Source organism: Marmota marmota, unplaced genomic scaffold (assembly GCF_001458135.2).
Source record: "Marmota marmota marmota unplaced genomic scaffold, marMar, whole genome shotgun sequence".
Taxonomy (NCBI): Eukaryota; Metazoa; Chordata; class Mammalia; order Rodentia; family Sciuridae; genus Marmota; species Marmota marmota.
The window spans coordinates 55,120,405-55,135,475 of NW_026000026.1; the positions used below are offsets into that span (position 1 = coordinate 55,120,405).

Genomic DNA, 15,071 nt, shown 5'->3' on the forward strand with positions numbered 1-15,071 from the left:
GGACTATACCCAAAGGACTTAAAAACAGCATACTACAGGGACACAGCCACATCAATGTTTATAGCAGCACAATTCACAATAGCTAAACTATGGAGTCAACCTAGATGCCCTTCAGTGGATGAATGGATAAAAAAAATGTGGCATATATACACAATGGAATATTACTCAGCAATAAAAGAGAATAAAATCATGGCATTTGCAGGTAAATGGATGGCATTGGAGAAGATAATGCTAAGTGAAGTTAGCCAATCCCCAAAAAACAAATGCTTAATGGTTTTCTGATATAAGAAGGCTGACTCATAGTGGGGTAGGGAGGGAGAGCATGGGAGGAATAGATGAATTCTAGATAGGGAAGAGGGGTGGGAGGGAAAGGGAGGGGGAAGGGGATTAGCAAGGATAGTGGAATGTGATAGACATCATTATCCAAAGTATTTGTATGAAGACATTAATTGATGTCTGGGAATTTATATACAAACAGAGGTATGAAAAATTGTTCTATATGTGTAATAAGAATTGTGATGCATTCTGCTGTAATGTATTTAAAAAATAAAACCAATAAAAAATGTGATGTATATATACACAATGGAATATTACTTAGCTGTAAAGAAGAATGAAATTATACCGTTTGCCAATAAATGGATGGAACTGGAGACTATCATACTGAGTGAAATAACCAGTTCCAAAAACTCAAAGGCTGAATGTTCTCTGTGATATGTGGATGCGAACCCATAACAAGGTAGGGTAAGGAGGAGAAGTATAGAAGATCATTGGATTAGACAAAGAGGGATGAAGGGAAGGGAGGAAGGATGGGACTGGGGAAATACAGTAGAATGAATCAGACATAACTTTCCTATGCTCATATATGAATACACAACCAGTGTAACTCCACATGGTGTTCAGCCACAAGAATGGGATAAAAATTGTAATGGGTTGTACCCGGTGTATGTATAATATGTCAAAACACCCCCTACTGTCATGTATATATAAAAACAACAAATAAAAATTAAAACAGAAGTTACATTTATTAAAAGGAAATAAACCTTTGAAATCATAAAGTGCCATGCTTACAATACATTTTTAAGTTTTCATTATAACTCAGGATTTTATAAAAACATTCATTACATACAACCCTCCCAAACCATTACTTAAAACCTATAAAATTTGGAGGATTTTGAGCACTTCATTGGAGAAGAGTAATGAATGATGTTGGTTAATCAAGAGGACTATAATGGAATTACATTGAAGCACCATATGGGAAACATTTTTTTAATCTTTTAATAAATCATCTATATGCTTATATTTTATTTTTATTTTTTGTTTCCCAACTTGCTGTGTTTATTTAATCAGAAAACAAGCAAGTAGACTTTATTGTATAACACATAGATTTGATATACTGTGCCAAACTTGTCTGTTTGAAAGAAACAATCTTTACCAGTAACTTTAATTTACTAGTAATTTTAAATTTAAAAGAGAAAATGCTATATGTACACTCACTGGAGGGCAGTAAATCATGATATACATTGCCACAAAGCAGGAATCTGAGGAGGACTGTGTAGAGAACATAGGATCTTGCACTGGATAAAAGCGAGTTGGCTTTTTATGTTTTCTCATTTGTAGAATGAAATAGTAACAACTCCTGACAAGTAGATAAGGCACTTGAATTGGTAAACAGTCAGTAAAACAGTGGATATTGTTGTTACTTTATCTAATCTGAAAGAGATATGGAAATACAGATAATGAACGAATGTGATATCCGGTTCTAAAATTACTAGCTTTGGAAGGAGACAGATTTGATAAATCTCTTGGTAGATTTGTCCTTATCAGTCAAAAAAAAAAAAAAAAAGAGTAATTCTTGTAAAGATGGTAAAAGAAAAACTTCAGACAACATAAACTTAACAGAGTTTATTTGAGCAATGAAGCAATTCAAGAATTGGGTATTTCTCAAACCAGGAAAAGTTTCAGATAGCTTTGTTCCAGCAGCATGAGGAGTGAGCTTATATAGGCCAAAGAGAGAAATAAAGAAATTACTTGTTGGCTACAAAGCAGAGGATTAGCAAGAATGGTGGAATGTGATAGACATCATTATCCAAAGTACTTGTATGAAGACAGAGGTATGAAAAATTGTTCTATATGTGTAATAAGAATTGTGATGCATTCTGCTGTCATGTATTTAAAAAATAAAACCAATAAAAAATGTGGTGTATATGTACACTTAGGTTGGTTTTTTGGTTGTTGTTGTTGTTGTTTTTTGTTTTAACATTTGATTGACTGAATGTAATTGGCTGAGGTTTGTTTTTTTTTGTTTTTTTTTTTTAAAGTTGATTATAAGAAATGCTTCCTAGCTCAGTTTCTATTACCTTATGTAGGGAACCTGGCTGCCGAGCCTTATGCTAATGGCTTCCTGATTTAACCCACATAAGTAATGCCCACCTCAACCCCCAGCCTGGCCTTTACAAGTCTTTCTTACTAATTCTTCTAATACTTGCCACTTACCATCTACCTCAGGTATCTATGTGGGCTTTTAGTTTTGTTAATACTGTTATTACTATTATCATTTGAGATGGGTTCTCACTATGTTGCACAGGCTGTCCTTGAACTCATGGGCTCTAATGATCCTCCCATCTCACTCTCTCCAATAGCTGGAACAGCAGGCAGGTACCGTCATGCTTGGCTTATACATGGGCTTTTAACTGAGTACTGAGTGCCCTTAACTACGGATGAAGAAACCCTTGACTAGGATGTGTAGATAAAACTAGTTATGTAAGGAATTTCATTCACCAAGCTATGGCAGCCCAAGCTGCTTTTGAGTGGATTTCATTCACTGATCCATGAGGATTTCTTTTGTGGAAGATTTTCACCCATCAAAATGATTCATTTCTAGTTATTCATACAAAGAACTATTAAGGAAGAATTTTAGCCGTGTGTTCTGGTGTCCTTGGGCATTTTTTTAAACTAGCATATCTGTTGATATGATTAAAAATATTATAATCCAGTCCCATTTAGCATAGTAGTGTGCAAACAACAGATTTTAACTTTAAAAAAATCCTTGTTTTGTGACCTTTTTCCATTTGCTAGAAATGCGTCCTTCTGAAAAATACCAAATTGCTGTTTTTCTTACTTTTCTCATTCCTAAAACAATATGACCCCTTTTGTATCAAATATGTATATGAAAATGCATGGTAAATAATGTAGAATTATATACATTATTATTATTACTATTCTTGTCACACTTAATTTAAATAAGTTCCTTCTCCATAACCCTGTGTGATTCTGCTCTAGGGAATATATTATTATTTTATATTTTGGTTTAACTGAAGGTGATCATGATTGAATCCAATGGTGAGCTTTTATTTCCCGTATTTGGGACCCTTTTATCACTGTCTTGCATTTCTCACAGTGTAAAAGAAATGAAATAATTCTTTGTATGCCTTGCAAATGTTTTTCATTTCTCAAAAATGTTTAATAAACTCTGTGGCTTATATTATCACTAAAACAAATGAACATGTGAGATTCATGAAGCTTTGAGTTCCACATAAAAAGACTTAAATTCATCCCTAATGTCCTAGTTAAAAAAAAAATGCATTTCTAGACACAATGAAATTCTAAAGCCATAACAAATCCAAGTTGCACGTATGGTCTTTCCCCTTCAGGTTTTGTCATTCTGCCTTGGTGGATATTCAAATGGAGGAACTCAAGGGAGTTCACATGATCTGATAGAAGTGGTGGGTGATTGGAAGGCTGTGGTGGACGCTTGTGTCCATATGAACTGAGGCTTAAGTATGGCTTCAGACACAAGATGGCCCTTAGAGATCTCATCTCCATGATGAACTAGACGTCTCCTGTAGTAGCAATTTGGGCTTTAAAAATCCATGAGGCATTTGTAGGAGACGAGATGCTGTGTTGGCATCACCATCAGCTCTGCATCTGGCTAATTACAGACTCACTTTCTAGATCCCACATGACTGTCCCTATCATCCCTTCTATTTCAAAAGCCTCCCTATGTTTGTGTATTACTAATATTCTCTGGAGGGAGATTAAAGGGTACTGTATTTAAAGTCTATTCATTTAGCATTTCTGAATTAAAGACACTATTATCTTCTATCACCTTCCTCTCTTAAACATATCTTTTTTTTTTTCTTTAATATTGTTATAGCATGTCAATGAAAAAACCAGTGGATCACCTTCCAAACCAGGAGGAAAGAAAGGATCAGATGAGGTAATTTCCACAGTACTTCATTTTCATTTTCTCTTGCTTGTAAACTGTGAATTCTCTTTTGAAATACTAAGTAATAATGTAGTAAAGAGTTTGTACTGGTCACTTTAGTTTTAACTAAGATTTGATTCATGAATAGAAGTAAAAAAATCACTAAAAATAAATTTTAAAAAATTTCCTCAGAAAGGAACTTTTAGAAATACTTTCAATTTAGAAATAAAATTCAGTTTTTTAAAAGTGTATTCCCTACAAGACTGGTACATCTTAATTGTTTGGTTGGTGAACATGATAGGGATAGAAGGGCAGCCAAATGCTGTAGTAGGAAAGGAAACCCTTTCTCAAGAGAGTGCACCACAAAAGGAGGACAATGATGGCCTACATTAACTATTCGGGTTTGTAGACAAAAGGAAAAGTGAACTATTTTTATGTGCCTTGGTTCTTTGTAATACTAGTAAAACCAAATCTCCCCACTCCGAGATGGGTTTTCTTTGCACCTGTGAATCTCTCCATTCACTGAATGACGCACCATTCTGTGCACCTTCAGCCTTGACCTACTTGTCTGGGGAAGGGTCGTGTGAAAGTTCAGTCTTTTGAAAGGATATTGGATTTGCCTTCATTTTGATGCTTTTTTACACATTAAGAATCAGGAGATCTATTCATCTTCAGTCAGTAGAAATTGTGTTATCTCCACCTTCTAAAGGTCAGAAGCTGATCCTAAAAGATATATGGAAATTTAGAAAGCATAGAGTGCTTTATTTTATCTTCATACTATCAAGATTAAGCTGGTGTTTTGGAAACTTTAGTCTTCTCCCTGCTTATTCTCTGCAGTTCCAGAATATTCAATACCTCCTGACTAGAAGCTACTATATATTCTGCACTGTTTATTTCTCGACTTTCTACATTGTTTCCATTACCAATATCCATGAAAATATAATTTAGATTATTTCTTTTACTTTTATTTATTTATTTATTTATTTTTAAATTTTTTTATTAGTTGCTCAAAACATTACAATGATCTTGATATATCATACATTTGATTCAAATGGGGTACGTAATCTTATTTTTCCACGTGTACATAGATTATTTCTTATCAATCAATTTTGTATTAAACTTTTTTGTTGCCATACAGAGTAAGTTTTTAGAAAATAAAAAGTAAAAATAAATTTATATTAAGGATTCATTTTTTAATTATTAAAGAAATAAATTTCCATATGAAAAATAATGTATTTCTCTCTTTTAATGTCTGAAACTCTATCTGGCATCATTTAATCTCTTTATCAACTGTACTCTTTAACTATATTCCCAAATAAGTGATTAACCAAATCAATTATTTAGACAAATAGCAAACATTTCCTATTTGAAAACGATATCATTCCTCTACTCTACAGACTATGATACATGTTTTTGGATATCTTTCTATTAATGTTAATCAATATTAAACTATTTACACGTACACACACACATACACACACCCACACACACACAGCAAAATCTTTTCCAACACAGTCAAGTGTTTTATATGGTCTTTCTGGCCAATTATGTTATAACTTGGAGGCTTAAATAGTAAATCCTGAATGTTGTGTTAGTTTTCAGTGCTGTGACCAAAACACCTGACAAAAGCAACTTAGAGGAGGAAAAGTTTATTTAGGCTCTAGGTTTCAGAGGTTCAGTCCATGGTGAGTGGAGTCGATTCTCTTGGTGCAAGGTGAGGCAGCACATCATTGCTGAAGGGCATGATAGAGAAGTACTGCTCTGTTCATGGAGGCCAGGAAGCAGACACAGAGAGAAGAAGGTGCTTTGGGGGCAATGAACCCTTTCAGAGCATTCCCATGGTAACCTATGTCCTCCAGTCATGCCCCTCCTGCCTACAATTTCCACCCGGTCCATTCAAATTTGGATGAATTTATTAGATTGCAATTCTCACAATCCAGTCATTTCACTTCTGAATAATCCTGCATTAACACGGACGCTTCGGGGGATGCCTCATATCTAAACCATAACAAATGTCATCAGCATTGCTTGTTTAGACAACAACTGCTGGCACAGAGTTGTCTTTTTATTATATCTGGAGTATAAACCTCTCATCTTGTCTTTATAAAAGGGTTGGGAAACACTTCTTAGACATCCTACGACAAATGCCACCAGGGAAGAAGTCAAGGTTTTGGGTCCATAGAGGTAGACACAGTACTTTGATTTTGAAACTGGAAGGCTGAACTTCTACCTCAACAGGAAGAAGAAGGGAGATATCTTCTGTCTCTTAGTAATCAAACAATTCTGACATTGTTTTATAGCATCACTGGAAAATTCACATTTACAACCCGTAACCTTTGCTGGAGCCTGGGTATGTTGGTTTTTTCGGCCAGCAGACATAGAGAACAGAGCCATTGCCTTTGCTCCCTTGTCTTATATTATTGATTTAGACAAAATAAATGCAATAGAGTTTATTTGAGAAAAAAAAATTCAAACAAGGCAGTACTGAAAACTGGAATTGTTTCAGAGAGCTCTCTGCTCTCTCACCGAATTCTGCCCATGTCTGTTTGCCGGAGTAGACAAGCATGGGTGTAAATGATTCATTCCCCAAGTGTCTAGCATCACCTTATGTTCAAGTAAGCCACTGATGAGATATCTTGGCTCTGGAGACAGTTCAAGCAAATCACATTAGACATTGTTTTGCCTATGTGTTCATGATTATAAGATCATGTACAATCTGAATTTGTTATCTAACCTACCCTTCTGTGATCAGTTATCATTAACTTTCTTATCTCATTTACCAGAGAAAGGTTTCCTAAACTGATTCCTTTTTCCAAACAGTTTCTTATCTGCTACTCTGCTGAATAAAGAGTATACAAGGGAGACTAATGGATCATAGTCTTCTCCTCTGCTTTCCTCCCATCCCCATCCTGTGCTCCAAAGATTGAATGACTTGATAGCAGAAAAACAAAACATTTAACCTCAGCATATTATGAACCACAAAGAATAAAATTCTTGAGATTGTGGTTTCTTCATTTTTCAGTTCTAAATTACTATCTGTGTAAACTTTCTATGTACTTAAAAGCCCCTTGGGAATGTCTCTATTTCCAGATATTTATCTACCTGGATATTTATAAATAAATACATTTTCATTGTAGGTCCCTGTTAATGATGCTCTTTTGTTATCTTTGTTTAGAAGTTGGGATGTCATGTATAACTAATTAAGACAAATAAAAAAAAGAAATCAGGATATGTGACATTTCACCAAACATAAAGTTACCCTTCTGTACTGTGCATTCCATACCTAGGGATTCAATCAAACTTTGATTTAAAATATCTGGGAAAAAAAGTGTCTACACTGTACATGTGTACACTTTTTTCGCATGCCATTATTCCCTAAATGATATAATATACTATAATGGAACAACTATTCACATTGCTTTTACATTGATATTGGGTATTATAAATAATCTAGAGATGATTTAAAATATTCAGGAGGATTTAAGTTTATGGAAATACTATGCCATTTTATGTAAGGGTCTAGGGCATCATGGATTTTGTACCTGTTGGGGGTGGGGAATCCTGAAACCAATTCCACAGATACTAAGGGAGGACTATATAGGAGTAAAAGAGACATAGAGAATATGCCAAGATGTAAATAGTGGCCATCTCTGTGGGTTCTAGAATTCTAGAAGGTGGTATCTTTAAAAAAAATCATTGGCATTTTCAAGACTTTTTTCAATTATTATGTTTTAGCTATATTTTTAAAAAGTTATCAAAATAGTACATATAGTAATTATGCTAAGCACTCTACCAACTGATATATATATATCCCCAACCCCATATAATATTTATGAGTACACAATGTTATTACATTGATTTAAGAATACACACAAAATTTTGTAGCAGTGGTTATAATTAAGTGTTGAGACTCTGGGTATTAGTATTATTTTTTGCCCAAGTACATATTACTTTTGTGATTTAATGATAAAAAAGATTGAATTCATTTAAAGGAAAAATGTAAAAACATAACTTAAATTTGAGTCACTGTTTAATTTATACATTTTAAAGAAAGGGAAAAGGTAAATAGTAAAGAAGAGAATGTCACCAATTCTGTTATGGTAAGGAAAATGTATCAAGCATCTTTTTCTTTAAGACATAGTTTCTATTCTCCTCTATTTATACCTCCTTTTTTTTAGTCATAAAAAATCCATTATTAAATTTGAAGCTTTTAAAATGTACTCTGTGAGGTCATGACCACTTTTGTGCTTTAAAAGTCCATTTCCCAGGATTTCACTGAACTATTTTGCTAAGAGGCTCACACTCTTCCAATGTGGCCAGATGTGTCAGTCAAGTAATTGAAATAGATTTTATTGCAGGTTTGGAAGGACTTCTTCCCCCACCCCACTGTATTTAAGGATGCTGGTGATAAATGTACTCGTTTTTCTTTTTCCTTGCTTTATAGTCACTCTATCTTTGGGTCCTGAGTTCATGAACCTTTTGGTCTTATAATTTCTCTACATCTGAGAAGGGTTTAAAGAATGGGTAACAATTGGTATAAACAAATTCTCATACACACTTATCCTACTTTATCTTCTATCTACACCTGGGATTAAACATGGCTTTTAATCTGGTCAATACTTGGTGTTCTGGTTTAAAGGGGGAAACTTACTTTTTTTTTTTTAAATAAATCATTTGAGATAACGTCCCCACATGTGAGTTGGTCAACATAAACAAATCCTGGAAGAGTACTCAGATAATTGTCCATTTAAGGGAGATGGGTCTTGACAGAGAGATAGCTGTAGGGTGTTCACTGTGGCTCACAAGCTCATGTTTCAATGCTAAGAAAGAGGCAAAACTGCAGAGCTGGGCCAAGGCCAGTCCCACCTGGCTCACCTGAAGATCCAGACACTAGTGGCCAACACTGAACCCATCTGGAACCCCCAAATTCTTGTAGACTGCAGTTTCCTTATTTTTTGCTTCTAAATTTTATCTATTTTTGTTGTTGTTGTTGGTCAGATATTTTTTAAGATAATTTTTTTCAGGGTAGGAGAATAGTTCTGTGAATCTAAGTATGTTTTACTACTGATTTTTACCCAAAACAGGCAATCAATATAAAATTATAGTACAACATTTTTAGGTAACAGCTCTATCCCCTCCAAATTCTGTACCTGTTACTCCATGGTTTTCTGACCTTTCATCCTGTTGAGAAAATTGAGTGGTCTAGATAGTTTATTTTTCTTGCCTTCATGCTTATAAGATGTTGAAATATTATTTCTACATTTAAAAATTGCCAAATGTGACTTTATGTTTTTAAAATTATTTTTTTCTGTAATTTCTATTAATATTTATTAGTTATTGCTCTTACGTTTCACCTGTTTCTTCTCAAAACACAAATAATAATTCTGAGATTAGACATTCATTAATCTTCTGCCTCACAGTCTTCTCTCTTTGACATTTACTTAAAAAATTTTTTTTTAGTTGTAGATGGACACAATATCTTTACTTTTTTATTTGTTTATTTATATGTGTTGCTGAGGATTGAGCCCAGTGCCTCACACGTGCAAGGCGAGTCCTCTACCACTGAGCCCCAGCCCCAGCCCTTGACATTTACTTTTGCATTCTGAGAGAATTTCTAAAGTTTTTCCTTCGTATTTTTATTTCTTAATTCTGCTCTTTGAAGCTTTCAATACAGTTTTAAATGGGGATGGTGTGTTTGTTTTGGGCCCTCTCTTCTCTTAGCTCTCCTTTTGTCCTGCTTTGTTACCTTTTCACCTCAATCTGTAGCTCTCTATCCATTTCATGGAGGTAATTCTATCACGTTTCCTATCATGGAGGCAAGCTTTTTCCTATATTTTCTTCTTGTAGCGTATCTTTCTATGAGATCTTCAGTTTTTCAGCCTTCAGGATGATGATGCTCTCTTCCTTCCTTGGTAGTACTTTGGACTTCTCTCTTTCCCCACTTTGAAGTAGGGCTCTATCTGCACCCAGAGCATGCCAACAATTATGAGCATGTTGTCCAATGCCTGCTCTCTGTCTCTGCCCATAGGTGAATCTCCTCAGATTTAAGATTTTGACAGATGGATGTATATACTCCTGGTGAAACTCCAGTCTCTAAAAGGCTTTCATTCAGAATAGAACATCAGTATGAATTGAAACAGGGAAGAACTTCAGTCCTTAGGATGTACTGCTAATGGGGCCCTTCTTACCTCTACCCTCATGAAGACCATTTACTTAGGACAGGTTCTCCCCAGATTGCAGCATGCCACTGCCACACCCTGCCCACAAACGCATGTTCCCACATTCCTCTGAGCCTGCCCCAATTTCTGTTTAGTTTGTTTCCAGGATTTGTAGTGTTTTAATTAGTTTAGAAATAGAGACCCTAGCTGGGTTTGGTGGCACATGCCTGTAATCCCAGCAATGCAGGAGGCTGAGGCAGGAGTATTGCAAGTTTTAGACCAGCCTGAGTAAGTTAGCAAGACCCTGTCTCAAAACAAAAAGGGCTGGGATGTAGTTGAGTAGTAGAGTGATCCTGAGTTTAGTTCCCAATTCTACTTTATTCACCAGGGGAATAAAGGTAGATTGCCTCATGAGAATGATTCTACTAAAGAGGAGTGACACTAGGTTTTCTAGACTTGCATTTCTGTGTGGAATCAAAGAATTCAGGAGAGAGAAAAGAACTTCCATGGATATAGACTTGCTCCATTTCATAGTCATGACACAAGATGCTCACCAATAGTGCCTTTCAATACAGTTCATTGACTTTGACTAGAGTGGAGATTCTGCCTAGATTTTGGCATTGGGTTAACTTTCTTCAATGTTTAATGAAGTTCTCTCCACTTCTGTGAGAAGATGAAAGAATAGAAACTGCTAAAATAATTGTATTTTTATGCCAAGAATTCTTGGGATTGTCTCAAAATGATAGTGTTTAGCTTCTTCAATCAAGTCTTTTCCATTCTGCTCTTCTTTGGATATAACATGTGATATAGGTTTTCATTTTAGACTCTTTCATTTGTCAGTTGTGTGTAATTACTATAGGTTTCAACAGGAGTCTTGAAGCTTATGAGTTTGGAGATTATCAACCACTGAGGGACATTCCCTGTTTCGCTTTCCCCTCCCCCCGCTGGGATTTGTTTGTGTGAATTCTTGTACATTTGCCTTATTCTAGTTGTTAGTCACCATGAAATAATTTAGGTCACTGCTTGCCTTTTTATGAGTGAACTTGTTTATGTGGGTACTAGAATTGTTTCCTTACATGGAGCCTCTAATATAGCTCTTCATGAATGGGGCATGCATTTAAGTTCAAACCCTGTAATAAAACATCAGGCATTATATAGACATTAAAACAATTATTGTATCCTGAGACACAGACTCAGGTTAAATTCTGAGAGATGTAGAAAGTTTACAAAATTCAGGATAAAAACTCTAAGCCACTTCTACTGTAGAAGCTATGAAAAGCCACACTCACAAATTAGTTAACCTACCATTGAAAATTCTTGGTTGAAATTATTGCATAAAAGAGTGTAGAATAAATAGAGAGAGAAGTTAAAGGCAAATATTGACAAATGCCTAGGTAGAAGGTGGGAAAGAGAAATTGGAGAATAAGTCAAAGAAGTAGCAAAAAAGTAGGAGAAAACTGAGCACTGAAGAGTAATCAGTGGGGAAAGTGTAAGGAGCAGCGAAGAGTGCCAGCAGGACCTAAGCTGCTAATATTTCCAGAATGATGGGGGCTGAGGCAAGACTCTGACTGGAGACTGGGAGGATGTCAGTACTCTTCTGAGCTGCTTCTGTGGAGTGATAGGAGATGTCCATTGCACTATGGTTATGATTGAGAGGGTGCTGAATGGAGATTCTACATAGATGACTCTTCTTCCAGTATACATAGATTTATGTGAAGGACAGCTAATAAAGAAGAAGGAGGAAGGGGAGAAAGAGGGGAGAAATCGGTGTTTCTTTACACACAAAAAAATAAATGCTGGGGTTGTGGCTCTGTGGTAGAGTGCTTACTAGCATGTGTGAGGCACTGGGTTCGATTCTTAGCACCACATAAAAATAAATAAGTTTTTTTTTTTAAATGTTAAAAAAAGAATAAATGCTATAAAGAAAACTCATGTATGACACTTATTCATAGTGGAGGACACTTGCTAGGTAGTGTGAGAAGTGAGGCACTGAAGGAAGGCAATTTCTTTAAAAATAAAAGAAAAACACAGATTAGTAGTTGGAAACAGTTTGTGATTCCAGAGGAAGGTTTCTAGATGTGAACTTGAAGCATCTTTAGATAGTGGAGCAAGTGTGGCAGTGGCAATCTGATTCAGGTCCTGATTTGCAGTTGGAATTCCTTGGTGATGGCATGGGAGAATTTTTTGATTGGTCCACAGAGCAGTAGGCACAAAGGCTGCCATGTGTTAGCTGTTGTGGAGATTTCCTTGAAGTTAATATCAAGTTGTCTGGCTTTAAATTGTAGGGCTTTGGGAAAAGGGCAGTTTTAGTTCTCAGTCCTATATGCCAAGTCAGAAGGATGAGAGAAAAATTGTGGAGTTGTAGCCAGAAATTTGAGGAACTCAAGAGTTGAAAAACCTATAAATCATACTATAGTTTCACAGTGGTACAAAATTTCTCTCTAAAAATTACGTCCTTTTTGGTTCTTGTTTACAAAATAAGTCTTGTCTCATTATATTTGGCAAGAAGAATGGTTAATTGACTACATAGTCTTTTTGAGTTTCCTTAGTTGGAACTTTTCATGAATCTTTAAACTTTCAAAAGGCTGTCAAGGCTAGGAAGGCAAACCAAGAACTCACCACCATACTTTCTCTTCTGTACCAATAGGTCAGGGTTCATTGCTTTCTTTGATCACAATGATGCCCTGAGTTTCCCATGCTTGCCAAGAAGTGATCATCCTTTCTCACCTATAAGGCTGGAAACCTGAAAGTCAGTACTGGGTAGATTTTTTTCCTAAAGGGCTTTGTAATCATTGACTCCATAAAGTCAATCTTTGTTCCTTAAATCAATTCTATATCTATTTTACTCAAATAGGACATTCTAGTCAGTTCTTGGTAATACAACCAGTTTTTTTTCCAAATTATGTCTTGTTTTAAAGGAGAATAGATTTTTATTGAATTTATGAAAATAATTTTATTGTCATTGAAATAAGAACATTCAATAAAAACTTCCAAATTTTAGAAGACTCAGATAGGGACTAAAGATCAATATTGTATTTTATATTACAAAAGTATGTAACCTACTGAATTTTTACTGGTACAAATAACTTAAGAGAAAAGGGAAAGGGGTTATTTATATATGGAAATATGGAACAAAAAAGAACAAGGAAAGTTTTAAAACCCAAACTGCTATGATCCTTATCAGTTTATTCAGTCCCATGTCATTAATTCTTATACTGCTCTATCTTGGGTGAACAATTTTATGCACTTGCCTGATTCTAAAGAAAGATCTTATGACAGTTTATTGTAGCACAAGGAAAAAGGAAATTTGGTTATTTTTCCCAGCATACAACATTTTAAAAACTTACTGTATTAATGACTGATAATATACCAGGGCATATCACAAACTGTGAGAGTATTGGCATATTTCTATGGACTTCATACAGTTTCAGAAATAACAACATATAAATACCCATATAAATATAACATAGTGAAGGTTAAGTATCATTTCTTGTCTGCCAATGCTTCCCATGCAGCTTCACATATCAAATGAACAGATTTTTATCTTTTTACTTTAGAAGGTGGAAAAATAAATCCTTTGGGATTTTCCAGAGGTCCACTAGGAAATCTCAGAGTGAGTCTGAGAACAAGAAAGACTTCACACTTAGAATTTTAGGAAGTTGTACAAAAGGTCAAAATATTTGAACATTTGATTAAACAATATCACAGATCAGTATGAAATAATACTTAGTTTCTCTTAAGTAATCGATGAAGTGACAAAGGTTAACATAAGACACAGGAAATTACCCTAAAACAAAAATCTTAATTTCTCAGGAAGATCACTTAAAAGATTAAAAAAATAAAAAAGAAGGCTGGGGTTGTGGCTCAATGGCAGAGCGCTTGCCTTGCACATGTGAGGCACTAGGTTCAATCCTTAGCACCAAATAAAAATAAATAAACCAAATAAAGATATTGTTTCCATGGATAATTTTAAAATATTATAAATAAATAAATAAGAAAGAAAAACACGGTTTTTATGATCTTGTATTTAGATCAGACCAATAATTCAAGAAAACTTTGTCATTTTTAAGACAAAACCCAACTTCTAGTTTTGAAACATGGTACTGCACTTTTTTTTTAAGGTATTGGGGATTAAAGCCAGGGTGCTTAACCACTGAGCCACATTCCCAGCCCTGTTTTTTTTTGTTGTTGTTGTTTTTTGTTTTGAGACAGGATCTCACTAGGCTTCTCAGAGCCTCACTGAATTGCTGAGGCTGGCCTTGAACTTGCAATCCCCCTGCCTCAGCCTCCCAAACAGCTGGGATTTCAGGTGTGTGCCACTGTTCCTGGCTCAAAGCATGGTACTTTTTATTTATTTTTTTTAACTTCTGTGTTGTTGTTGATGATGATGGACCTTTGTTTATTTATTTGTTTATTTCTTTGTGGCGCTGAGAATCAAACCCAGTGCCTCACACATGCTAGGCAAGTGCTCTACCACTGAACTACAACCCCAGCCTGCACCATGGTACTTTTGAAACTAAGGCTTATTTAAAAAACAAAATAAACCCTTTTAAATAAATCCATTCAAATCTTAGCCAGTTTAACTACATGAGATAAGTTCACTTCCACAAACCTGTTCCAAATTTCTTATATCCATCCAGTTTTGTTTTATCCCTGACATTCTCCTCTAACTCGTCTGGAACAACCAATCATTCTACCTTGAATGTAAT

At 35.1% G+C, this 15,071-nt stretch overlaps 1 protein-coding gene across 10 annotated transcripts in view; it reads left to right on the top strand.

Moving 5' to 3' along the window:
* Cast (calpastatin) overlaps positions 1 to 15,071 on the top strand; it is a 109,965-nt gene that overhangs the window by 9,127 nt on the left and 85,767 nt on the right. For all 10 annotated transcript variants that reach the window (XM_048811465.1, XM_048811472.1, XM_048811467.1 and 7 more), the window contains exon 2: positions 4,154 to 4,216. In XM_048811465.1, the coding sequence (XP_048667422.1) occupies positions 4,154 to 4,216 (63 nt within the window). The remainder of the gene's footprint in view (positions 1 to 4,153; positions 4,217 to 15,071) is intronic.